The 26,948-nt window shown below is 38.4% G+C and overlaps 1 protein-coding gene across 5 annotated transcripts in view; it reads right to left on the bottom strand.

Moving 5' to 3' along the window:
- The window catches only part of IMMP2L (inner mitochondrial membrane peptidase subunit 2), a 923,412-nt gene that overhangs the window by 590,997 nt on the left and 305,467 nt on the right, over positions 1–26,948 (bottom strand). The window contains exon 5 of one of the 5 annotated variants that reach the window (XM_021079090.1): positions 5,012–9,941. The exons of the other annotated variants lie outside the window; for them this stretch is intronic. Within the exon in view, the coding sequence (XP_020934749.1) occupies positions 9,932–9,941 (10 nt within the window). The 3' untranslated portion in view covers positions 5,012–9,931. Of the gene's footprint in view, positions 1–5,011; positions 9,942–26,948 lie in introns of those variants that run through there. 5 annotated transcript variants of the gene reach the window in all.

The raw sequence follows: 26,948 nt of genomic DNA, 5'->3' as shown, positions 1-26,948 counted from the left end.
TACTGGCAGGTTATGAAATGTTTCCTAAAGCTATGAAGTCTAATTATAAAAGCCTTCTTTCAGAGGTTCACAAAAGGTGGAGAAGAGGCAGAAAATTATCTCCCTGGTGCCAAATGGAGAGTTATAAAACAAACCAAAACAAATAGAGTGAAATCAAATGAATGATGCAGAGTGTAGGTGGTTCAGCATACACACATTTGAGAGGCTGAACACAGAACACAGAGCAGAAAATGGAAAGATTGGTCCGGTGCCATTCTTTGGGTCTTTGTAGAAAATGCCAACATGTTTACTTTTTTTCTTTTTTCTTCAATGAGGTTGGCCATAACTGAAGTTTCATAGCTGCTAACATGTGATCATTACTCAAACAATTAGAGTTGGGAGCAACAGATATTTTTAATTAGCTATCTCACAGCAAGGACCATTATAATCACCTAATTATCCATTGTGGCGATTTATGCACAAATGCTCTAAATATCCACTACCTTACTACCACGGGTGTTAGCTCCGTGTTTATAGTTTAAAACGAAGGCCGTTTCTGAAAATACAGTGATGAAAACATAAAGAACACAATTTAATTCTTTCTTGAGAAATTTAAAGTTGTTTTCAGAAACTAAGCAATCACTAATTACATCTAAACTCAAAAATTAGTATGTAGCTTCAGCTATTAAAAGTGGCAAAACTAATATTCATTTTCAATTTACTCACATAACTAATCAAGCCTAAAGGTATTTCTTAGCCTAAATGTCAAATGTTTAGCTATATTAAATCAACAAGATTGCTTAGCTAGATAAATAATTGCCAGCTTTATCAGGATAAGATGCCCTCCTTTACTAACACAAAGCATGGTTCAATCAGACTTTAAGAGCAAATGAAAAAAAAAAAAAAAAAAAAAAAAAAAGAAGAGTTCCCGTCATGGCGCGTGGTAAACGAATCTGACTAGGAACCATGAGGTTGCGGGTTCGGTCCCTGCCCTTGCTCAGGGGGTTAACAATCCGGCGTTGCCGTGAGCTGTGGTGTAGGTTGCAGACGCGGCTCGGATCCAGCGTTGCTGTGGCTCTGGCGTAGGCCGGTGGCTACAGCTCCGATTCGACCCCTAGCCTGGGAACCTCCATATGCCGCGGGAGCGGCCCAAAGAAATAGCAAAAAGACCAAAAAAAAAAAAAAAAAAAAATCAAATGACTTTTTAGAAGATGTAATTGTATTGAACAAGCCATTAAAGATCATATCTACCAGATTACTCGAGCAACAACATAGAATGATATTTGAACTACAAGGTAAGTTTTTTCATTTATCTTTATTGCAGCACTAGTATAACAGCCATGACCTGCCCAGAAATAGGTCAGGAAAACACTTAGAGGCGGGCCTGAGGCTTGGGTCAGGTGGAGAAATATGACTCGGGTGTTCCTGGTCGCCAGGCTCTCTCTCTTACCTGCCCATCAGCTCTGTTCCACTCTGCAGAGGGAAGCCTGGTATTCTCCCTGTCCTTTCACATTCCAAGAGTGAACAACCAATTTCTTCTCCCCGCCCCAGCCCCACTGCCCACCTTCCTAGTGAGGCGTTTTGGTTTAGACTTTGTTTTTTATGTTCTTAACTCCCTTGCTCATCTTAATTAAGATTTCCTCAGCATCACCATTTCCATAGAAAGAGACCTCCGACGTGATGATTACGAGAGATTTCAGCGGCATATTTGTCTTAAAAATTAAAAAGCTCTTTTTTTTTTTTTTGCTTTTTAGGGCTGCATGTATGGCACATGGAAGTTCCCAGGCTAGGGGTCAAATCGGAGCTGCAGGTGAAGGCCTACATCACAGCCACAGCAATGCAGGATCCAAGCCAAATCTTCGACCTACACGAAAGCCCACAGCAATGCTGGATCCTTAACCCAATGAGCAAGGCCAGGGATCCAGCCAGCATCCTCACAGATAGAGTCAGATTCATTTCTGCTGCACCACAGCCGGAACTCCCTAAAAAGTTCTTCTTTACAGATAGAGCACATTTCCAACATAACTATGTGGAAATTTTTGAGGTTTTCAAACTGGGTTTGTTTCACATATAAACTGGAAGCTAGAAAAACTTACACAATTCAATCTAATCTACTCTGCTCTTTCTAGATAGAAGTCTCTTCAACCAGGCAGACAGGAGCCTCATCATTCTTAGAAAACTCTAAAGACTATCTGCAAACTTACTTGTAACCCCATTAAGGTGTCTTCTTCCTGCCACAGGCAAGAAATATTTCCCTTCCTCTATGCCTGATATATTAAGTGTCACCCACGTTAAAGTGTGTTTCCTTTTCGAGGTTCTCCAACCAGTAAAACATAAGAAATGTTATATCCATTGGTACTCTTAATCATAGTACTGCCACTTAAGGCAAAATCTAAAAGAAAACAAAAGCTGCCCTTGTTTCATTATAGTATTGTGAGTATTGAAGGAAGAATCCCAATTAAGAAATCTTCAAATTTTTTCTTTAAGTAAGAACTGGGACACTAATAAAAATGTGACATAAGGGAGTTCCCATTGTGGTTCAGTGGGTTAAGAACCTAACTAGTATCCATGAGGATGTGAGTTCAGTCCTTGGCCTCACTCATTGGGTTAAGGATCCAGTGTTGCCACAGCTCTGCACAGGCCGCAGATGTGGCTTGGATCTGGCGTTGCCATGGCTGTGGCGTAGGCCAACAGCTGCAGCTCTGATTCGACCCCTAGCCCAGAACTTCCATAGCAGCCCTAATAAGGAAAAAAAAAAAAGGTAAATAATACCAGAACTTGAGAATATTGTGATTTGTCCTCGAACAGTGTAAATATGGATAGGGCCTCTGCCTTCCCCAGATCTGCCTTGAATGAAAAAGAAAAGAGAAGTAGAGTAAGAAATTTAACATAAGTAGAAATTATATTCTTTTTTATAGGAAGAAACAAATACTCTCTCCAAAAATTCTTTTAACAAATACTTATTAAGTACATTCTTTACACAAGACCTCATGTGATACATGAAGGATGTAAAGAGATATAAGAGAACTACAAATACTTCAAAGCAGTATTTGTATAAGAAAAACCACAAGTACTTTACACCAGAGAGAGTGAGTGCTGCAGAGCAAAGAAACCACGTATGATTGGTCTGCGTGGACAGGAAAGCATTTCACGTAGGCCCTACACCATAGTCAGATTTTAACCAAAGGAAATAAGGCAGAACATTATTGGGGATGCTTCAGTGTAGAATTACAGGAGCAAAGGTGTAGAAAGAGGAAAGCAATGGTTTGTTCATGAAAAGAAAGGAAGAAATGAAAGAAGGAAGGAAGACCCTTTGAGTTTCAAGCAGGGAGTAATTCAATGGGAATGGTAGGAAATAGGGCTGGATCACTGGTTGGGCCAGATCAGCAAGGTATTAAGTATTAGGCTCAGTCTATTTTACTCTGAAAGTAATGGGGAACCTGAGAAGGCTTTTGATCAAGGGCATATGACCAGAAGCTTGGCAAAGACATATATTATAGTTTTAAAGCATATTATGTAAGCAGAGGAAAAACTGGAGGGCTATTGAAACACAAATCTTAAAGTGAAATTAGAATAGAAAGAAAAACTGGAACATACAATGGTATAGTTTTTGGACTGGATAATGGGTTCATGAGTTTTCATTTTCTCCCTATGCCTCATACACACATATATACAAAACACGCTCAAGTTATATTGTACGTATCATGTATTATTTTGTGTGTTTAGAATGTTACATGTAGTGATATTTAAATTTATTTGGAACACATTCTATAATTGGCATAACTAGGAAAATAAGTAAATCGTAAAGGGAAAGAGAAAAAGATGGTTGAAGATTCCAAAGATCTGCCCCTGTGTCTGGGACACACATTAATTGAAATGAAAGAGATGTCTGGTGAAGCATCAATGAGGTGGAATAAGCAGAGTTTAAGAAGCTAAGAGATGGCCTAAAATAAGGAAGATATATTAGACATAGGCTGCTAAAAATAAGAACAACTCATAAGAAAGACTAAGGATGGAAAAATATAGATTTAGCAATGTTCAGCACACTATTAGTATAAAATCAATTTTTTTTTTTTAAAAAAAGGATGAGCTCAAAAAGGAGAAAATAGAGAGAACAAAACCTTGGAAGAGAACCTAGGAAGTTATATATATAGGAAGTCTAAAACAGAGTTCAAGCAGAAGGATGAGCAAATGGGCCGGTGAAGGAGAGGAAGGAAGGGGACCCAGGGAACCTGAAGCCAAAGAGACTTGAAGCAGAAAACACTAGGGAATATTGTAAATGTCATGGAGAATTCATGGAAGAAAAACAGCAGGAAAAGGCCTGACCAATTTTGACCTTCAAAAGCAGGCATTTCCATAGAGTGGGGAATGTAGAAGCCAGACGACCTGGAAGGAGGTGAATGAGAGAGCACGAGAGGCAGTAACTCCCACAGGTGCTTCCCCTCCCTTGGAGAAACCTGACAATGAAGGGCAAGGCTGAGAGTGAGAGGTATTAAGATAAAGGAGAGGGATTCCACTCACTGACTTTGAGAAAAGGAAGCGATGGAAGATATGCATGAGGGGAAAATCTTTCTTAAACAAGGTCATTGAAAAAGGAGAAAGGAAGAGGCTAAAAGGTTCAGGGAAAAAAAAATTTTTTTTTTTTTCCAGACAGAAAAAGGGTGGTGAAGGATGTTATATCAAAATGTTTGTCTATTTTTAGACAAAGAAGCAAGATGGTCTACTAAGGGAGAGACGAGGGTTGGAGCTCAGAGAAAGTGGAAGGTAGGAAGTAGACTTTGTAAGATCCTGAGAATGATTTCTCAAGAGGACACATTCGCCTTAACTAGATAGATCACAGTCTCCTTGGACAAATTGTTCTGTGATCTGATTTTGCTCTAAATGTGCTACAGCTGTCATGTAAGAGTAGTCACTAGCCAATATGGTGAAAGTGAAAAACCAGTCTGCTAATGGAACTTAGCATTCTATATTTTAGAATCTCAAGCTCTTAGAGAACGTTTCTCTTTTTTTTAATTTTTATTGTATTGTATTGTATTGTATTGTATGGTATTGTATTGTATCGTATTGCATTGTATAGTATTTTTTTGGTTCTTAGGGATACTTTGACAGAATTTGCCTCAAACAAGTTATGGAGAGGGAAAGAATACCAGACAGGTAAGTCTGGAAGCAGTAAAGGAAAAGCCCAGAGTACAAACATGTAGATAGGCTTACAACAAAACACTAGTGGGAAAACCCTGCTCACCTGCCAGGAGACATAAAAATGGAGACTAAACAAAGAAAAGATTGAAGGTTCAAAAGTCCAGGTTAGAAGACTGAAATCCTGCTTAATGCTGTTCTTGTTTCTTTCTTTCTTTCTTTCTTTTTTTTTTTTACTTTGTCAACAGAACTGGAATAATCATTAAATCATCTTAATCATTCATACCCCCAGTCTTCAACTTGATATACTAAACCAGGTCTCTCTCTCTCTTCCCGTCTCTTAAATTTCCAGGGAATTATAATGATGAATGTGGTCTAAGAACCCTCATCTAGAAGGTTAATTATGCATTATAAAAGAATACATCATGGAGTTTCCTTTAAGAAGCAAGCAACTTGTGTTCCCCAATTATGTATTACCCTGCATCACAAAGATACAGATGCTTTAATACACTCAATGGATGAATAAAATGATGTTAAAACCCAACTATAAAAAATATTACTATTACACAAAGAGGGTTGAGGTGAAAAAAGAGCAATGGTGTCAAAAGTGAAAGATAATCAAGGTCAGGTTTGTGAAAAGTAAGGGACACCTGCTACTTGTGTCTGCCCAGTGCCATTCCCATTTTCTGCTCTCTCCTTGGGGGGTTTCCCATTCTCAATTCACGTGATAAGGTTCTCAATCCTGATACTTGAATTCTGCCAAGAACCTAGCCAGTTACACATCTTTGAACCTGTATTCACAGTGTCTAAGCCAACAGTTGGCCAGAAGACCAGAGCAAATTCAGAGTTGTTCCCTGGAATTTCATGAGTTCAATGAGAGAAAAAGACTGTCTTCCTTCTGGGTAACTAAGCTAAAGTAATATATGTCTGAAAATAATTGCCACCATATGCCCCTCTAAACCTTGCGTCATGTAGGAAAAAATAAATACAGAGAAGCATAGCTGAGAAAAATGGGACAAAGAGGAAGAAGGGGGATATGTGATGCCAACATCTGAGTACTTTGATTTCCAAGGTCAGTTTTTCCTGGGCCTGCCAGTGTCATGCATCAATAAACCATATTCCAAATCTCTTAATCCATCCCTTGAACTATTAGCTTGAGATAAATTGACTGAGATTTCTGACATTTGCTCTCCCCAAACCTCTGATGGACAAATGTGTTATGATGCCCAACCCAGAATGAAGTGATCTGTGCCATATGAATGTCATCCCAGCTTTTGAGCATCTTAGAGGCAGAGGTAGAGGGGCTGTGGAGAAGGAAGGTTTAGGTGAGGTGACGGAGAAAGACTGACTTCGCATCACCAGAGAAGATAAAAGAAATGTGCCACCTGCTATGGTATCCATAGTCCCTGTTTCAGGCCACTCTATTCCAAATTCACTGAGAATTTGGTTATTGCTAGAGACTATTTGCCCCACTGCAGGCATACCTTCAATACTAACTACACAAACTAACACAGACCAGTGTTTCTGTCGAGGCGAATGCATTTTGCACAGCACATTTCTCGAGGGTCAACTGGAAGTCACATTTTCAAACTGAAGTGAATTCTTCAACTTGTTCTCATCTTCGTTTTTAATCTAGTCATTCAGGCAATTATTATAAAACAGCCTGTTATTCTTGAGAAACGCAATTAAGTAGACAGGCTAAACCATGATTTGGAAGGCTTTCTCATTAATGGAAGTGATATAAGAGAGAAAAGACATCAAAAGCTCAAATGAAAAAAAAAAAAAAAAGCACAGATCTTACCTTTACTCTAAGGAGCTTGAAAATTCAGTGTTAAAAAAAAAGTAGCCATCTTTACTTTGAGATTTCTTTAATGAAACTCTTAAAAACCCCGGAGGAAATGGTTCAAAATTAGATTAAAATGGTTCTATGGTATTGCCTTAATACTCAAGCCCAAAATGAAGTAGAGAATGCCTTAATTTACCAATTCCCTAAACCTTTACTCAAATAATTTAGTCATTGGTGACGAGCTCCCTTCTTTTCTTTCCTTTTGTGTATTTGATGACTTGTGAAAAAAACACTCCATTACAATAAAGTGTTTCTCACTTAGACAATCTATAACAATAACAATATTTATGAAGAACCTACTATGTGCCAGATACTGTCTTTGTGTTTGACATGGATTCATTCACTCAATCTGGCCAATAACCCTGTCAGGTAGGCACAAATTTCTTCCTTCTTAGAGATAAGAACGCTAAGGCAAGAAGAGGTTACACAGCATCTCTGAGGCCACAGGGAAATAGAGAGAGAACTGTTAAAACACAAGCAGTTTGGCTCCTTGACCAATTCTCTTAATCACCGTGCTTAAGAGTAGTGTTAGATAAAGCTCTATTCTATTTCCTTGTGTATGTGAGACTGAACGTGTGATGTAAACAAAAACAAAAATGCCGAAAAGCAGATCATGGCAGAACGGAAGAAGGAGCACCCTAAAAGTTAGCTGAGAAGTTCTCATCGTGGCTCAGTGGAACCGAATCTGACTAGCATCTATGAGGATGCAGGTTCAATACGTGGCTTCGCTCAGTGGGTTAGGGATCTGGTGTTGCCATGAGCTGTGGTGTAGGTAGCAGATGCAGCTCAGATCCCGAGATGCTATGGCTGTGGTGTAGGCTGGTGACTACAGCTCCGACCCCTAGCTTGGGAACCTCCATATGCCCTGGTTGTAGCCCTAAAAAAAAAAAAAAGAAAAAGATGGCTGAAAAAATTGGTTGGGGAGGGGGAGGAGGAAAGCCAGAAAATGGGAATGAAATACACAGGGAACCTGAGAAGGAAAAGAGTGGAAGCAGCCAATGGTTTGATTTGGTGCCCTCATAGGACACTCACAGGGTAGGAGCAGTCAGAAGAGTTGGACAGGAGACTGGAATCTTGTTTGGAAAGTCTGTAACGGTAGGCTTCAGTAAGTAAGAATTAATTAAGTACTAATTAAAACTTTAGTGATAATTTTTGAGCAGGGTGATATGATTTTCTCCTTCACTTTATGAAAAGCATCCAAAATTCTGGATAGGGAGAAATGCAGTAGAAAGTCACACCTTGAGGCTAAGTCTCAGGCTCTGAATGAGATAATGAGGACCCAACACTGGGTCATATGGTAGAAAAAAGGAAGTCCTTTGAGGCTGTGAACTTGTGTGATAAGATAGGAAGAGGGGGCAACTGAGAGATCATAAGAAGGACAAAGGCAAAAAATGGAGAGTCAACAAAGGTTTCATGGAAAAAAGAATTTTTTTTTTTTTTTTTTTTTTTTTTTGGCTTTTTTAGGGCTGCACTTGCGGCATATGGAGGTTCCCAGGCTAGGGGTCAAATCGGAGCTACAGCTGCTGGCCGACCCCACAACCACAGCAACACAGCATCTGAGCCGCATCTGTAGCCTACGCCACATTTCACGGGAACGCCAAATCCTTAACCCACTGAGCGAGGCCAGGGATGAAACCCACATCCTCATGGTTCCCAGTGGGACTCGTTTCCACTGCACCACGACGGGAACCCCAGAAAAAAAGAAATCTTGAGTGAGACTTGCTGAATGAGTAAGAGCTGGCCGCAAAGGGAATGTGGGGACAGTGAAGGGGAGAGGGGAATGGGAAACAGGGATTAATTGAAGAAGAAGGACCAGTGTGAGCAAATGTCTAGCGACAAGAGGAATTTCTGTGATAGAAGAACCAGGAGCTTTGAAAAAGGTGAGGAATAGATCAGGCGATGAAAGGAGGTAGGGAAGTTTCGAGGTTCCAGCCCATAGTGCTCCCAGGCATTGATTCTGCTTTTCTGCATTAATACTACTGTCCAGCTGGTCCTCATATGCCTGCTCCCTGGAGTAGAAACTGTATTTTGTCCTGGATTCTTCCAGAACACTCCTACTCTTCACATTCTACATATTTTCCTCTTTCTCTTGTAATGTCTTCACCCGCACCCACAGTTGGATTCATTATAAATTCTGTGCTTTCCATAATCCTTCATGGCCATCTCCTACTCCATGGCATTCTCTCAGAGGTTAACTCTTTCTCTACATCTGTCTAATCAACTTTCAATCAGGCTGTGTCACAGGACCAGTGACCTATAGCTTGATTTGGAACAGGGGCCCATACCCAAACCAACAACCTCTAAGGGTCATTTGATTCAAACTATGGGCACTTCATCTATTTCTAGAGTTTTTCCCAAACCAAAAAAATTAGCAAGTGACCAGAATTAAGTTATTACTCTTTTTTTTTTTTTTTTGTCTTTTTGCCATTTCTGGGGCTGCTCCAGCGGCATATGGAGGTTCCCAGGCTAGGGGTCGAATCGGAGCTGTAGCTGCCAGCCTACACCAGAGCCACAACAATGTGGGATCCGAGCCGCGTCTGCGACCTACACCACAGCTCACGGCAACGCCAGATCGTTAACCCACTGAGCAAGGGCAGGGATGGAACCCGCAACCTCATGGTTCCTAGTCAGATTCGTTAACCACTGCGCCACGACGGGAACTCCCAAGTTATTATTCTTAATTTGCAGAATTAAGTTCTTAGTCTTAATTTCCGTGGCCAAAGAATAGAGGGAAAAAAATAGAAGGATTTCACTCATACAAACAATGAAGAGTTGCAAGTAGCCACATTTTTCCAGCATAAAACATATCATCAGTAGTTAGCTTTGGTAAGCCTTAGAAAACATATTTTTACAAATTAATTTAATATGGAGACAATGGTTTTATTTTGAAGAGACTTTTTTAAATAAAGATTTACCACCTTTCACCTTTGAATGTCCACAGAACCTTCCAAAATATCTTTTCTTGCTCATTTAGAAAATTCTGTAAGAAACACAGATGATGAAGTTTATGGTAGTAACTCAACAGAATTAAAGAAACGAAATCAATCATTCTTTTGTTAGTTCTTCCCATGTGTCAGTAGCATATATACTGTTAGGAGTCTTATCTTTAACCCAACAAAGTATTTTTTAATCAAATTTATGTACAGGTTTAAATGTCACCTAAAGAAAACTCAGGATATCAGGACTGTCTTGGATATTGTTCGGTAGTTAAAGAGAGGCAAGTACATTGCTATGAAACTTACCAAGATCTCAATAAACATCTAAGAAAAACAGATTAAAGCAAAAGACTAAACTGTAGTCACAGGGCAGATCTGGCTCAAAGACTTGTTTCGTTTGACCCACATCAGTGTGGCACAGCTGTTTTTTTGAGGGTGGAGAGGTGGGGGGACTTCATGGAAAAAAAAAAAAATCCTTATTTCAGGCAGCTCCTAAAAATCAAAACAAAACAAAAACTGCAAGTTCTGAAAATTCCGGCAAAACTAAGCCTTCATTCCCACGTCAACAATCACTTGGAGCTGAGTGAAAACTACACGCTTTAATTGGGCAGTCAGCTGAGTTTGTCAAGTCCCCACCACTCTTCATAGTTTAATGGTGGATAAAAGAGCCTGTGGGTGGCTCCACGCAGAGACACTGTAACAGGAAAAAACAGGAGTACTATTTCCTCAGCCCCATAGATACCTTCCAGATCACCTAAAGAGCCACGCCAATCAGTGGAGAGCCCCTCATCCATATTTCCGACCATCTAGCTTTCTGCCTAAAGTCATTAAGGGTCTCACTCAGACTCGAAGAGCTGCTGAATGACAGGCTTAGACCTGAAGCTGCCTGTCCAGACCACAGATCCAGTGCTTCTCCAGCCCTGGCCCAGCAAGGAGTGCCACCCGCTTCTCCCAGACAGAAGTTAATGGTGATCGTCTCTGTTTGAAGAGAGCTGTCTTTATATCATCCGATCAAATTTATGACCCACAACAGGCCAAATAAAAAAGGTATCTATTTAGATTAACTTCAGAAATGATATCTCTCTTATCTGATTTCTCTGGTTATTTCTTTCAACAGTAAAAGAAAAGTCAGATACAGAAAGCCCCTGGCCACCCCACAAACACGCAACCATGAAAGAAAAGCGTGTCCATCTGCAGGGAAGCCTCAGAAGGAAACTCTGGCAAAACACTGCTTTTCTCCTTCTTTCAGACACTTCTCTGCTCAAATTCCACTTTGATTCTTTCTAATACAAACCTAACCTAATGTTGGCTCTTACACAAAACTGTTGAGTCATCCTTTTGTTCCTTGTACAGTTCTCATCCGTAAATGTGCTCATCAACTTGTCAACCAGACTGTTAGAATTTATACTTAATCTTCACATTGCTTCTCGGCTGAAAATTTTTTCCCAAACCCTTAATAATTTCCCATCTTGATTACTATAATTTCTTTTTTATTGTCCTCTTGAAAGTCATACTTTTTTAAGTTATGTAGGATATATATAAGAATATGTGGCTAAAATAACATGCCCTCCCCCCGGGTGTCTGTTTTTCACAAATATAACTTCATTGTCTCTTGGAAAATTCCAGGTCACCTCTAAATCACTCTGAAGACCTCAATATAATTATCTTCTCTGTCACTGGAGTGTGGAGTCACACGTCACCAGTTTTGTCATCTCACTTTACTTATATGAGGTCCCAGGCGGACCTCTGAGGTATTCCTTTTTAAGAGCATTGTTTTCAAATGTTGCCTATGAAGACAGAAGAGCAGGAAAACATGGGAAGGACTATTTCTATCTGTATTTATTTATTCCCTAAGAAAAAAGGAGTGACTCAAAGTGTAGCTTGCATTTTAAATTTCCATTGAGGATATAATTTCTAATAAATTAGAATTTGCAAGTAAACGGTTTCTCTGATCAAATAACTTTTGGGCAAAAGATGAGAAGTCCAGTTCCACCATATGAGGCACCATAAAATGCAAACATCAGAAAACTAACTATAAATCAAAAGAACATCATTTTAGGCAATAAGCCTTTCAGGTTCAGAAGGCTTGGCTTTATGACTTTATACTCAGCCAACCATATGAGCATTCTGAAATTTTTCAGTGAGAAAAATAAGTGTCTCTGAGGGGGAGGGGAACAGAAAAAAGACATTTTATCAAAGGCATGCAGATGATTTGATTCATGCAAGCCTTTAAAGGAAAGCCCCAAATGGCACATTTTAATGTTGCCTTTTGTAAATTTCTGGGAGGGAAAAAAGAAGCAGATGTTTATTCTTATGTAGGATATTCCTCATTTACTGTTATCCATCTCTCTCATTCTCACACGCACACATTCACAAGCACACTCACATATACACACACAGTGGAGTTGTGATATTCCTGGGTGGGAAGGTTTGTCTCTGCTCTTTGATCCACGATGAATCCTTAGCATAAAGCTACTTCTCCCTTTGGTATTAAGATGCAGGCAGTAGCCCAGCAGCAGAGAAAGAGAATCAGTTTTGGAAGCTCTCCCAGTGAGGACTTTCCAAAAAGTCACCAGCAGTGCTGCTCTTTAACATCGGTCAGCTCAAGTGTTCACCTGAACCTTTTCATATGAAACTGTTAGAAGTATGAAAGATGGGGTTCACTTTAGACACATCAACCCACTCCTGGAGCTGGGATAGGACTTGGCTTCTCTGGAAGCATCCAGGAGAGCAGAGGAGTTGCATGAAGGACAGAGGCAGGTGTAGGGACAGAAGCAAGTGAAATGGAGGCTGAGTAGAAAACCAGCCAATGTCCACTGATTGGAATCAAAGTTCTACTGACATTATCTACTTCCTTTACTGTTTCCATTTAAAGAAAACAAAACAAGTTATATCTGATTAGAAGCAAATTACAGTAACTTCAGGAAACCTCAAAATCATGAAGATGAAAACAGCCACTATGAATGAAATTCTAAGACAGGGGCAGAAAAACTACTAGAGATGAAATAACTATCAATTCCCTATATACTCTAGCAATGTATGTGTGACTGGGTCTCCATGCTGTACAGTGGGGGGGAAAAAAAGTGTGTTGGGGGTAATAACAATAAAAAATAAATAAAAAAAATTAAATGTAGTATTTTGAAATGTTTATATCTCTACTATGAATTGAGGGTCTTCAGTATTTCTCTTGGGGCAGGGCTGAGAATCAATAGTAGTTTTCATTTTATTCACTTTCCTTCTCAAAATAATGAGCTGCGGAAATGCTATCGCCTTTTTGTACTTTAATAAGCAGAAAAATTCAAAGGACTATGGTGGACAAGGAATTTGAATCATAAGCACAATAATAAGGATTTTCTCCCTTTAGTCATCCTTTCCATATGTGAAAATAGTTTAGCTTTGTATCCATGATCTTATAAATAAATACCAAAATATAAACAAATGTTCCAAGCTGGGCACTAAGTCGCTGCTCCTGTTCTAAATTTGTCTCGCACAAGTCATCAACCAGGCTTGGTAAACCACTGTTTTATAAGTCCTACCACTTTCTGTGCACACTCTTTTAAGCTGTTCAATCCTTATAAATGTCACATTTCTTATGAAAATAAATGTCTTCCTTCTGAAAGAGTCACAAATCAAGAATGCAGGTACCAGTGCTATTATAAGCTATATTTGCTACATTTTATAAAACAAAGGGGTAAACTTTCAGCACAGTCTCAGAAGTTTTATCAGATGTTTCCATTGCAATGTTAAAGAGAACTAAAGCAATAAAGCTCAGGCAACAAAGGAAATGTCTCCCATATAGACTTAAGAGAAATCACAGAACTGTCCAAGGCTTACATTTTCATTTAGATCTTAAATATTTTCATTAACCCAACAGCCGTTGTGCTCTACGTTGGAAAGTCTCTACTGTTGGAAAATCTTCAATTAACCTAGTTTATAAACTGGAATTCAGTCTTACTAAAATAGTTGTTGTTTCTGATTAATTATTTCAGGCTGGCCAGTTGTAGGCCAGAGCTATGTATGTCAAAGTCACTCACTCAACTAGCAATGACACCCGTGGAAATTACTTTCCTATGAACAATTCTGAAATATGGGCCCCTGGCTAAAGCCAGTTATTGCAAAAGAGTAATAAATCTTAGAAATCGGTGGCCTGTCTCCTCTAATACAAAATAATGAATATTAAAAAAAACCCCAAACAAATCCAGTATTCTCTTTAAAAATTGAATTTAACAAGCCCTTCTATAACTTAGAATATGTGTACAAGTTAATAAGCTATTTATGGTGAGCCACTAAAACTAATGAAGTTAATGAACTAATGAAAAATTAAGGAGGTTATGAAAATACTGAGGAAGTATAGGTATTAGGCTGGAGTAGAAAAGTCTACACCACTGACTCACTAAATCCACTACTGATGTACATCATAAGGATTCAATTTAGCTATTTAGCTGTTTATTTATCAACCCAAATTATTTTTTAATGGAAATTCCTAAAAGTTATTATACTTTAAATATGAGACTACTAGAAGAATTTTACAAGCAACTCTGCAATACTGACTCAATTACAATAAAATCCTAACTTTCATCTCTTTGTTTGAGGCACCGTTTTCTCAAAGTGTGATTCTAGGTTCATCTGTGATGTTCAATATGCAGACCCTTCCTAAGACCTAATGAACCAGAATCTCTGGAATCTTAAATGGGATCTTAAATGTTAAATGAAAGTTCTAAATAAGTCTGCATTGGTTTGAACTGTTGTTTTTACCAGTGCATAAATTTTCAATAAACAGAACTAGCTCAACACAAAAATCAGCCCTCTTGATGACATGAAATTAAATTATATGTTATTCAAATTACATGAGCTTCTTTTCCTTGCATATATGTATTTTATTAATCTCTTACAGGATGCTTTCTCTTCTGAAACAGTGAAATCACATCTAATTCAATATGGTTGTCTCTCTGCCTCAGCTGCTGATTTCCATGATCTAAACTCAATGTTCAACTTAAACAGTACCACTAGAATAATCATGATTTTTACCTTTTTTGTCCTGTTTTGTGTTCAGTTTAAAAAGCTTTCTCTAGTCCTTTCATAAATAAATGAGGTATAAATTATACAAGTAAGTGATCTCAGAGTCATTCTACATTGATATGGGCAATGGAATTATGATTTAACTTCTTTTCTCAAGAAAACAAATGCCTAATAGGAAAAGAAATTTCACAAAATAAATTCTGAATTTAATACTTAGACTATGAATTCATGCTCATGAGTATTTTTTTCAAGTCCTACTAAAGAACTAGGGCACTATATATAGAAAGAACAAAGGAATAATGAAGTTAGAAAGCCACAATTTCCAACTATAGTGGTAAGAAGTGAGTCAGGCAAGTGCCATCAAGAGATGCTAAATCTCGGGGGAAATGGTTTGACTATAAACAGGACATTTAAAATATCTCAAAGTGATTCCCTATAAACTACTTATTAATTTTATAAGGAAAAAAAGCAAATATGGTAGAGAAAATGAATGACTCTTCAACCAAAAGATGAAAAAAATGCCAACAAAAGGAATAATTCCTTGAGGATACATCATCACTAAAACATTAGTTTTAACCAAAAATGCATAATCTGAATCTAATCCTGAGAAAACACTGGATAAACACAAAATGAGAAACACTTAATAACTTCCTATATCCTTTTAAAAATATCAATATCACAAAAGACAAAGAAAAGCTAAAGAATCTTCCAGATTATAAAAGCCTAAAGAGATGTGACAGGTAAACACAATGTCATCTGAGACGGGGAAAAATGCTATAAGGACATTATTTGGACAATCGACAAATTACAATATGGACTGTAGATTACATACAGGGATTTTCGGTGTTAAACTAACTGTCCCGTGATTATGTAAGAGAAGGTTCACAGTCCTAAGAAAGACGTGCTCAACTATTAAAGGATGAAAAGACCTGACCAAAGCAACCTACTCTCACATGGTTCTGGTGAGAAAAAAATACCTTATACACACATATGCACACACACATACACACATATGCGCGCGCGCACACACACACACACACACACACAGAGAGTAATAAAGACAAGATATTAAGATCTGGAAAAAAATGCCAAAATTTTAAAAATCTGTGTAAATGATTTATGAGCATTCCTTGTACTATTTTTATAAGTTTTCCAAATAAAAACGGTTTCAAAATACATTAAAATCTGATTTTTTTTAATTTTAAAATAGAAAGAAAACAACTGGACTGGCAGTAGTAATTAGTAAAGCTAAAGAAGCATATTCATTCCCCAGACTGGGCAGTTCTATTTGTAGGTATATACCCTAAAGAAACTGTTGGCCAAATGCACAAGGAAGGTTTGTTGTGACTCTGCTTCCAATTCTTGCTATAAAAAACTATCTCAATTGCCACCAACTGGAGAATGTATGTGTGAATTATGGCACGGTCATTAATGAACACTATGCATCAGATATCTCGATCAGAGCTACACATGTTAAAGTGGATAATCCCAAAAGCAATGTTAGGGAAAAAACTGTTGTTGTCAAATGATAAATAATGACACCAAATTTTATAAAGTATTAAAACATGAAAACATACTTTATGAGTATCAATGCAAGTATATGTATCAAAGTATAAAAACAAGCATTATAAAAACCAAATAGTAAATTCAGAATAATAAACTCTGAAGAGTGACCAGTGTAGCCTCAGGAGGAGTATAGAGGGAGCTTTGATTGTCTTTCATAATACTTTATTTCTTAAAAAAAAAAAAAAAAGAACCAAATAAGAGTTCCCTGGTGACTCAGTGGGTTAAGACTCCAGCACTGTCACTGCTGTGATACGGGTTTAGTCCCTGGCCCAGAACTTCCACATACCATGGGCATGGCCAATAAATACATAAATAAATTTTATAAAGAAGTAAATATAGCAAAATGTTAAAATAAGAGAAAACTGAATGGTTGTCACATGGATATGTATTGTTATTCTCTATCATTTTCAGTGTTTCAAAAACATAACCTAACAAATTTTTTGTAAAAAAGATTTTAAAATTTCCAATTAAATAAAGTGACTGCTGAGAAGCTCAGTTCAATGCTTTTGGCCAAAAAGAAGGACCACAAAGAAATATAATAAACTAATGTTTAATTAATTTTTATAATATGCAAACACACCGCTACTGTAAATTTGTCAAATCCCTTTTTAATGAATTCATACTATGTACTTCAGCTTTCTGTATTATGTATCCCAGCGTATGATTATAGATTAGTCAGTCAACTTCATTTGGTAACATGCTTAATTACCCAGCAAATCTCTATTCTCTGTATTGTTTCGCTTCACATTTCCTGCAGGGTTTATATAAATTGCTTTCTATGGTTCTCCTTGGGGTTAAAAATTTCATACCTGGGGTGGCTAATATTTATTAATGTTAAAAAGGCATTCACCTTCACGGTTACAACAGAATTCTAAGCAGCATCAGGCCTGAGACCACAGCACCTATCGGTAGTGGCCATTTCTTCAGTTGCTCGGGATTTTTATCAAGGTCCACACCCTGTGCAGGCATCATATGATATGAAATGACCACAGAAAAGTCCTGTATAGACTAGGAAGAAAAGTATGAAATGCCTTTTGAATTGTTACAAGGAAAGAAATAGTGCCCTAACAGTGAAGAGACGTGGAGATTGAAAACAGAGGACCTCAGCTTTGTTCTGCCACTCGCTCCTTGTGGCCTTCACCAACCCACCTTCCCTCTCTCAACCCAGGATTACCCACAGGGAGATAAAGACAATGACCTGCCAGCCTCACAGGACTGGTTTGAGTCTTGAGAATAATCACATGCACTATTTACTTTCTTTCTTTCTTTGTCTTTTTATGGCTGCACCTGCGGCATATGGAGGTTCCCAGGCTAGGGGTCTAATCGGAGATACAGCTGCCAGCCTAAGCCAGAGCCACAGCAACGCCAGATCCGAGCCACGTCTGTGACCTACACCACAGCTCACAGCAATGCCGGATCCTTAACCCACTGAGCGAGGCCAGGGATCCAACACGCGACCTCATGGTTTCTAGTCAGTTTTGTTTCCACTGTGCCACAACGGGAACTCCCACATGCAATAATTTTGAGTCCACAAAAACATAACATTCTTTTAGAAAACTGGCTACAAGGAAAAGGAAATAATAAAGCAACATTGTGATAGGGTAGAAGGAACGGAACTCCTTAGAACCACATGAGCAAGATATGGGTCAAGATAAATTACCAAGGGAGAGGAAATGACTGGAAATGCCATCACGATAGGAAGTTGACTGGTGACGTGATACCCCTGATAAAATGGGAGAGAACAGGATAAAGAGAGAAGGTAATGGATGAGAGCAGATGAACACACGGAAAATGGTGAAAAGAAAAGAGGGCAGAGAGGGATGGGCGCAAGCGGCGTTGGAATGTGCCAGGCTCCAGACCTCTCCCTCTGGCACTGAGAACACAGAGAGCAGCTCTCACCACACACACCCTGCCAATTTCCCAACGTGAAGGGCCATACTGCCATTTCCTTCTCACAAGCACACCATTTAGGCCAAAATGCGTTTTCTCACACTATTCTGCATTAGTCCATTAACACTGCTTCTTTAGCTTCTTTTTTCTGCATTTCAAATGTTCCGCAAATTATTATAAGAGAACACAAACCTCTGCCTCTGGTCAACACACGTCCACAAAAATCAGTGAGCAAAGAAAGAAGTGGGATACCTTACACTCTTTCTACCTGGTTTCATTTAGACTTAGGCTGTAAGAGCTAGTTATTATTATTATTGTTATTATTGTTATTTTAGAACCCAAGAGGGAACATGCACCATAGCAACCTGTTCCAAACCCCTACCTAAAATGCGCTTAGCCGGTCTCAAAGAGCTATGGTAAAACGGAATCCTAAGGCATACACGTGTCTATAGAGTCAGTGTCTAAAAACACAAAAACTGAGTAGAAACCCCCCAATAAGGCTGCTTTCATAATTCTACGTAGGTCAGGAATAAATCACTACAAACACTCCAAGCATGTAATAGACATCTGAGGACCAGTATGGGTGTTTGTCCGTGCATATCTTTTTACATTTAAAATATAATCGATAAAGCATTCTTATAAGCAGAATTCTAGCACATACAAGAAAAAAATGTATCACATGGTGGCCCACTTTGAAGTTTAATCCAGATTAGTATTTACTAGCATTTCAATTGAATCAATACTTAGGAATGATATTTGAAAATTTCTACTATTAATACGTTTTTCTCATTAGCTGTATTTATTAGAGAGCCCAAGATGACAAATTTTGGTTTCAGCAGCACGTAGAGAGATTCCTAAACTGTTTCCATTGAAACGTAGCCCTAGGCCACAGAAATCCATCAGAAGTAATCTCAGGATCCAGAGTGCCCGTCCTGGCTCAGCAGTTAATGAATCCGACTAGGAACGATGGGGCTGTAGGTTTGATCCCTGGCCTTGCTCAGTGGGTTAAGGATCCCACACTGCTGTGAGCTGTGGTGTAGGTCACAGATGTGGCTCGGATCCCACATTGCTATGGCTCTGGCATAGTCCAGCAGTTACAGCTCTGATTAGACCCCTCGCCTGGGAACCTCCATAGGCTGTGGGTGCGGCCCTAGAAAAAGACAAAAAAAAAAAAAGAATCTCAGGATTGGCCTCATTTGGGCTAACCAGGAATCCTCTTATTAAGAGATTATCTGCTATTGAAATAGTTTTATCTTTGTGTTTTATTAAAAAAAGATAGGAAAAAAGTTCCTTGAAAACAGTTCTCTTCTGAATTTAAGAGAAAGTACAAACTGTGTGAAGTCTATTGCAATCAATTTGTATCAGGAGAAGAGTAGATTGTCATGTCATTTACAAAAAAAAAAAAAAATCAGAGTCCACAGGAAGAACTTTCCTTTTGTGGAAAAAAAAAAGCCAAATTCAAAAAAGTCTCAATCTGGAAATATCTTCACAAAGCTACACAGCACTGAGCTCAAGCACAAGAACAGAGGCAGCTTCTTGATCCTTGGGAATACACGGCCAAGGCCAGCACAGTTTCACAGGGCAGCTCTTCCAGTTTGTGCTGGAACTAGAGAGGCCTGGGGAACAAGCTGACGTTCACAGCTACACCCACCCCAGAAACTGACCATACACTGGGCGAGTTTGGTGAATTTTGTATGAGATTTCTTTCTTTTCTTTATTTTATTTTATTTTATTTATTTATTTATTTATTTATTTATTTATTTATTTATTTATTTATTTATTTTTTTGCTTTTTAGGGCTGCACCCACAACATAATGGAAGTTCCCAGGCTAGGGGTCGAATTGGAGCTACAGTTACCGGCCAACGCCACAGCCGCAGCAACGTCGGATCCCAACCCACTGAGCCAGGGTAGTGATCAAACCCCACATTCTCACGAATACTAGTCAGATACTTTTCCGCTGAGCCACTATGGGAACTCCCTGTATAGGATTTCTTAACTTCAGCAAGGGCAGAATTTCTGCCCCCCGCAACTTTGTCAAAAATGCATAAATTCCTGTGGTTATTTACAAAAAGACGACTATGAATAAATATATCCCCTGCCCTTACAGATATCAATTTTTAAGAAGAAACTTAAGAATTCCCTTGTGGCTCATGGGTTAAGGATCCAACATTGTCACTGCAGTGGCTCTGATCGCTGCTGTGTCATGAGTCTGATCCCTAGACCTTAGCCCAGGAACTTCCACATGCCGCAGGTGAGGCCAAGAAAAAAAAAGTTTAAAAAATGACCAAGGCATAACAATAAGCATCAAAATACAAAACAGGTAAGTCAATAAGCACTAGCAATGCTGGTTTTTCTTTTAATTACCTACTATTAATGTCATACTAAGTCCTGATTTGTCATATACCTATAATACCAACAATTTACCAACACACCAACAGTGTATAAACCTCTGGTTCTACTCAATCACCTTTACTATTACAAAGTAATTGCTCTCCACAATGATGATGGATATACTCCAATGGAAACAAAAATCAATTCTTAATAATTTCATTTATTTTTCTTTTTTGGCCGTTCCAAGGCATGTGGAGTTCCTGGGCCGGGGATCAGATCCGAGACACGGTTGCGACCAAAGGTGCAGCTGTGGCAGTGCCTGATCCTTAACGCACTGTGCCAGGCCAGGGATCAAACCTGCGTCTCAACACTCCCACACTGTGCCACAACAGTAACGCCACTAATTGCATCTTTAATTCTTAAAAGAAAAATACTGATTTAAACAATCTTTAATTTCTGTTTCAAAGGAAACACTAAAACATTTTTAAAGATTTCTTTCCCTTTTTATATTGAATATAATTTGACTTACAATATTATTTATTTTATAACTATTTATTTTTATTTTTTTTATTTTTTGCTTTATTTATTTATTTTGCTTTTTAGGGCCACACCGGTGGCATATGGACATTCCTAGCTACCAGCCCACACCACGGCTATAGCAAGCGGGATCTGAGCTTCATCTATGACCTATACCACAGGTCACGGCAATGCCGGATCCTTAACCCTCTAAGCGAGGCCAGGAATCGAACCTGCATCCTCAAGGATCCTAGTCGGGATCGTTAACCAATGAGCCACGAAGGGAACTTCCATAATTATTCATTTTTTATATATAGTAGTTTGTACCTCAAATACTGAAGTGATTAAAAACACCTAAAATATGGTGTGATAGTGATACATATGTACCAGTTACGATTTTATCAGCTCTGAAAAGACAGTCAGGTGATCAAAAAACTACTTTTTCTTAGAGCTGAAATCCTCCCTAGTTTTTGATAGGCAAGGTACTATGGAATGTGCTGCAGATGTTCCAAACATTCCCACACCCCCTCAGCCCATCCCGATCCCGCTTCCAGCCACCTTCTTCCATCTTTCCATGACAGTAAGTGCCATGTAAGTGCTTACTTGGGGAGGGACCTCAACAAGGGCTAATACTAGATTTAAGTGAGGAATTCACAGGATATGTGTGACTAAAAGAGAAAAGGAATTATTGCATATATTAAATACTCCATATCATTAGTGTGCACTAAGGTTTTCAAATTTCAAAGACAAATGTTGGACAAGGTTCAATTAGAAGTATTTTTTCATTCACTACGTCTAAACATGCAGGAAACGTTACCCTGGTGAACTGCTCAGAAAAAGCCCAAATGTAAAGAACTGAAGATTATATAAACTTTGGTTAAGAAAAAACCTGTTTCCTTATCTCAGCTCTTAGATATAATTCTAACAAGGACCCTGAACACGGTAGGATGGGCTAGCAGCATATGGTTGATTTTGAATTTAATGGAACAACAGGGATTTGCATGTTTTAATAAATTTCTAACCATAACTACAAAAGATCTCTTTGGACGTTACCAGAAAACAAACAGTAATGAGTTGATGGAATGACAAGATCTTTCTTTGTTATGATGGCATAGAGAAGAGAAATGTGTGCCAAAGGCATTTGTTTTAATGATGAAAGTGGGGTACTGGTGCGCTTTATCACTGGATCATTCTACAACCAATTTAATATGTGTGAAGGACAGTTTCTTACAAATAATTCACTTCTTCACTTTCTAAATGCCCACTGAGGTCTGATATCAACTGAAATGTTAGCAAGGTCCCCCATACTCTAGATCACACAGGAATTTGAGGAATAAAGAGACTGAAAAGGAAAGAAATGCAGAAGGAAGATCCATAAGGTGAAATACTTATTTAACCCTTACTTTAAAGATAATTTTGATACTATTAACATATTCATAAAGGTGTTGTATAATTTCAAGAAATCTTAAATAATTAAACCACATAGTATATTTTGAGAGACAATGAGTGTGGGACAATGCTAACTCTGTTTTACAGGAAGCTTCAGGCTGAGGTAGTATTACATTTACTCTTTTCATTTTCCTCTTTTTTTTTTTTTTTTTGTTCACCAAATATTTACTGTGTACCACTCAGATGTGCCAAGCCCTAAAGATATGTCAGTGTTTTGATGCCTATTTCTTAGCTTACTGAGTGGGTCTGGGAGACAGACAGGGAAAAATCAAACACATTCCTAAAGTGTGCAACTACAAAATGAGATACAGTCTAAAGAAAGGAAACACAGCCCCAGGAATAGTCTATAACAAAGGAGACTGTCTTGGGTTTGGGGTTACAGAAGAAGAGGGATGAAGAAAGCTTTATCTGGAAAAGAAATGCTTGAGTTGAGAGGGGAAAAAAACAGGTAGAAGTTAACAGGGACCAGGTGAGTTCTGGCAAAAGCAACAAAATATACGTAATTTCTATGATGGGCAGGGATTGGGAGGAGGGAAAAACAAGAGGTTATCAAGGAGCAAAAATAAACAATGAAGCTGGAATGGAGAACTAACTGAGCAGAGGATGGAATAGAAAGAGTTAACTGAGCAGAAGCATCTGAAGGAGACTTTCACTTAAGGTTTCACAGCAACTAACTCTTGGGGAGACCTTCAATGACCTTACAAGTAGACCCAGTAACAACACAGCTTTACTTCGTTGCTGCTAAGGGAAATCTCCGAGTGAGGAAAATCAATCTCTCCCTCACTCTCTCACTGATCATGCTATTTTTTTCTAATTTTTATTTATTTAGGGCCATACTTGCAGCATATGGAAGATTCCAGGCTAGGGGTCAAATCGAAGCTGTAGCCACTGGCCTATACCACAACCACAACAATGCAGGATCCGAGCCACATCTTTGACCTATACCACAGCTCACAGCAACACAGATCCTTAACCCACTGAGGGAGGTCAGGGATTGAACCTACGTACCCATGGATGCTAGTCAGATTCATTTCCACTGAACCATGATGGGAATTCCTTTTTTTTTTTTTTTTAAAGCGAGGATTTATAAGGACACAAACTTCAGTAGAATGTTTACACCTCAGCCAGGAGATATAATGACAATAAAGATAATGAAGAAGTACCCACAAGGCGATGCAGTGATTCTGAAGTCGGGAAGCAGATTCTCAGTCGTTCAGGTGTTGTTTTATTTTGTCTTCACAACTTAAAAGTTTTTTGCATGCATTCTTTTATTCCAAATGTTACATTAAAATGGAGGGGGTGAGGCTGGAGAGGTAGGCAGAGATCAGACTTTGCCAGGACTAAATGTTAGGCCACATTAATAAACTAGTCTTCATCTTAAGACCAAATGAAGGTTTTTCACATGACAATAAACTTAAATTTTCAAAGGATCACCTGGATGCAGTGAGACAAAAGGTTCTGGCTCTGTGAAGCTGAGTAGATGAGGAGACACAGTTAATCAGTAGTCCTGGACTCAGATGCTATCACTGGAGATGGATGGTAGTGGATAAAAATAAGGTCAGGAGGAATTAGTGGTAGAAGGAGTATGAGGCATGAGGTAGCAAGAGGGCTTAAGGATAAATCTGAGACATGGTGCTTATACAGCGGATGTGTTGCGGTTGTTCACTAAGATAGAAAATGCTGGCAGGGAACCTGGTTCAGTCTCCAGCATGCTGAACTTGAGGCGCCTTTGAAATATCCTAGTGGAGATTATCAGGAAGGTAATCAGATGTAGAAGTCTGGAGCTCAGAGGAGAAACCTGGCATGGCAATCAGATAGTAGAACAGAATGGCAAAAATGCCAATTTCTAAGGTAATATTCTCGCCTAAAACAGTATTTAAGAAATGTAAATTAAGAAAAATACATATTATGAGATATATATATGTATATGTATACATACACACACATACACATATAAGATCTCTTAAATTCAATTCAGTGATAGCATTCTACTGTCTTCATTATTCCTTCGGTTTTAAAATAGTGAAACAACATTCTAAGTGCAAGACATTAGCATTAACCAGTAAACATACTCTCCTTAACCAGTTTATCAGATTAGTCAACTAATAATATAATGGAGGCTGGAAGGAATAATGAAAAAATATATTTACATTTTGAACTCAAGCAACAGGAACTTCAAGTTATCCTGAGGGACAAAAATGTCCTCAAGACAATACTTGGGGCTACCAGGCAGAATTTAAGAGGAGTTAGTTCAACAAATGAATGCAACCAGAATCTTTTATAATAATAATAAATATAATAAAGGAGGCAATAGTTTTAGACAATGCAATACAAAAAGAAATATATAAGTAATAAATGAAAAATATGCTCACTTCTAGCAGCTCATTTAATTAAAATAGTTTAGGTTACATTGTTAGTTCAAGGACCACGCTGTCTGCAAACAATCACAAAACCCACAGGTTAATATATCTTTTGTTTTACTTTAGCAGCTTAAAACAGTAATGTGGACAAAAGACTTTGGGTTTTCATTTTTCAAGAAGCTAATAAAGGAAAAATGGAAAATAAGTTCACCTTGCCTTTTTAAAGATAATATCGTAGGTAAATAAAAATTTTAATAGAGGTTTTCTTATACATTTTTATGAACAATAAAGATTTCTTCAGAAGAAAAACAGCTAAATAACAAGTGGGTGTGTGTGCACGCATGGGCGTGCGCACATGTACGCAAGTACATAAAAAAAGAAAAATATTCATAAAACTAAAACCAAGAATTGTTCAGAAGTCCCACAGAAATCAAATGATTTGGTCTGTCTAACTTTGCAAGCACTGAAAAAAACTGACAGCTACCATAACACCAAGCTGTCTCCATTTTTAAACGGTGAAGGTAAATTATTCTGATGATTTACACTGTCATATATTTCCTACTACTACAATCAATGCATGAAAGCTTAGCAAACCTCACTTCATACTGGGAAATCCTCAAACGGCAAACCCCACCTTGCACAACTTTAGCCTTTACTCTTAGCTGCCACACAGGTCTTCTTCGATCCTTCCAAGCCGCCCAGCTCTCTTCCTCCTTAGCACACAGTCTTCCCTGGGGATCTGCAGGGGATTGGTTCCAGGACCCCCCATGGATATCGGAGTTTATGGATCTCAAGTCCATTATGTAAAATGGCACAGTAGCGGGTCCCCCTAAACAGCAGATACACAGGCTTTTCCACAGGCTCTCTCCCCAACCTTTATGGAGCTAAATAACTCTTAAGCATCCCTTAATTCTCTGCTCAGTTTTACTGCCCCAATGAGGCCGGTCCTGTTTGCTCATTCTCAAGTGGGTAGCTGCCTCTCTCCTAATACACTGTTCTTTTCCTTATACCAGTGGTCAACTTAGTATGTTTATTTGTTCAATCTGTCTTCCAAGCACAGTATAAGCCGCAGAAGGGAAATAGTCATGCCTGTTTTATCTACTAAGAGCAACACATATGTTAGGGACTTAGTAAATATTTATTAACTGAAAATGAATGAATCAATGATGACTGAGTAGTTGAGTAAAATAAGTCAGAGAACTATGAATAAATATACATTATAACGTTCATTAAAAAGTTCTGTGAGTGCAGACACTGTGAAAATGAAGGAAATATTCCTCTGAGAATTTCTCCAGGAATACGTTATAATACACCTGTCGAGTGTAATAATTTCTTACATAAGGAATATCGCCAGATTCCAGAGTGCCATCTACGAAGTCAGTTTGAATCTTAAGACAGTTCAAAATGGAAAATCAGGGAAAAACTCCTTAAAAAATAAACATCCCTACTAAACAAAATGATTTGCAAACACACACAGATTCGATATCACACATACAAAAGAAATAATAAATGTGGAATGAATAAATGCCTAATATTCCTACAACCCTTTTCTTCACAGTTTTATTTATATATTTATTTTTAATTTTTTTGTCTTTTTGTTGTTTTAGGGCCGCACCCACGGCATATGAAGGTTCCCAGGCTAGGAGTCGAGTCAGAGCTATAGCTGCCAGCCTACCCCACAGCTCACAGCAACGCTGGATCCTAAACCAACTAAGCCAGGCCAGAGATTGAACCTGTATCCTCATGGATACTAGTCAGGTTCATTTCCACTGAGCCACATTGGGAACTCCTTCTTCACAGTTTTAAATGTAGACAAATAACATGAATTTACATACAACACTTCAATATAATTATCATTTTTGAACTTTGGAGCAGTATTAGAGTACAGAATTCTTGCCAGTATATTTGTTTCTATGGAC

Source organism: Sus scrofa, chromosome 18 (genome assembly GCF_000003025.6).
Source record: "Sus scrofa isolate TJ Tabasco breed Duroc chromosome 18, Sscrofa11.1, whole genome shotgun sequence".
NCBI lineage: Eukaryota > Metazoa > Chordata > Mammalia > Artiodactyla > Suidae > Sus > Sus scrofa.
Note: the sequence above shows the minus strand (reverse complement) of the source record. Positions and strands in the feature narration are given on the sequence as shown.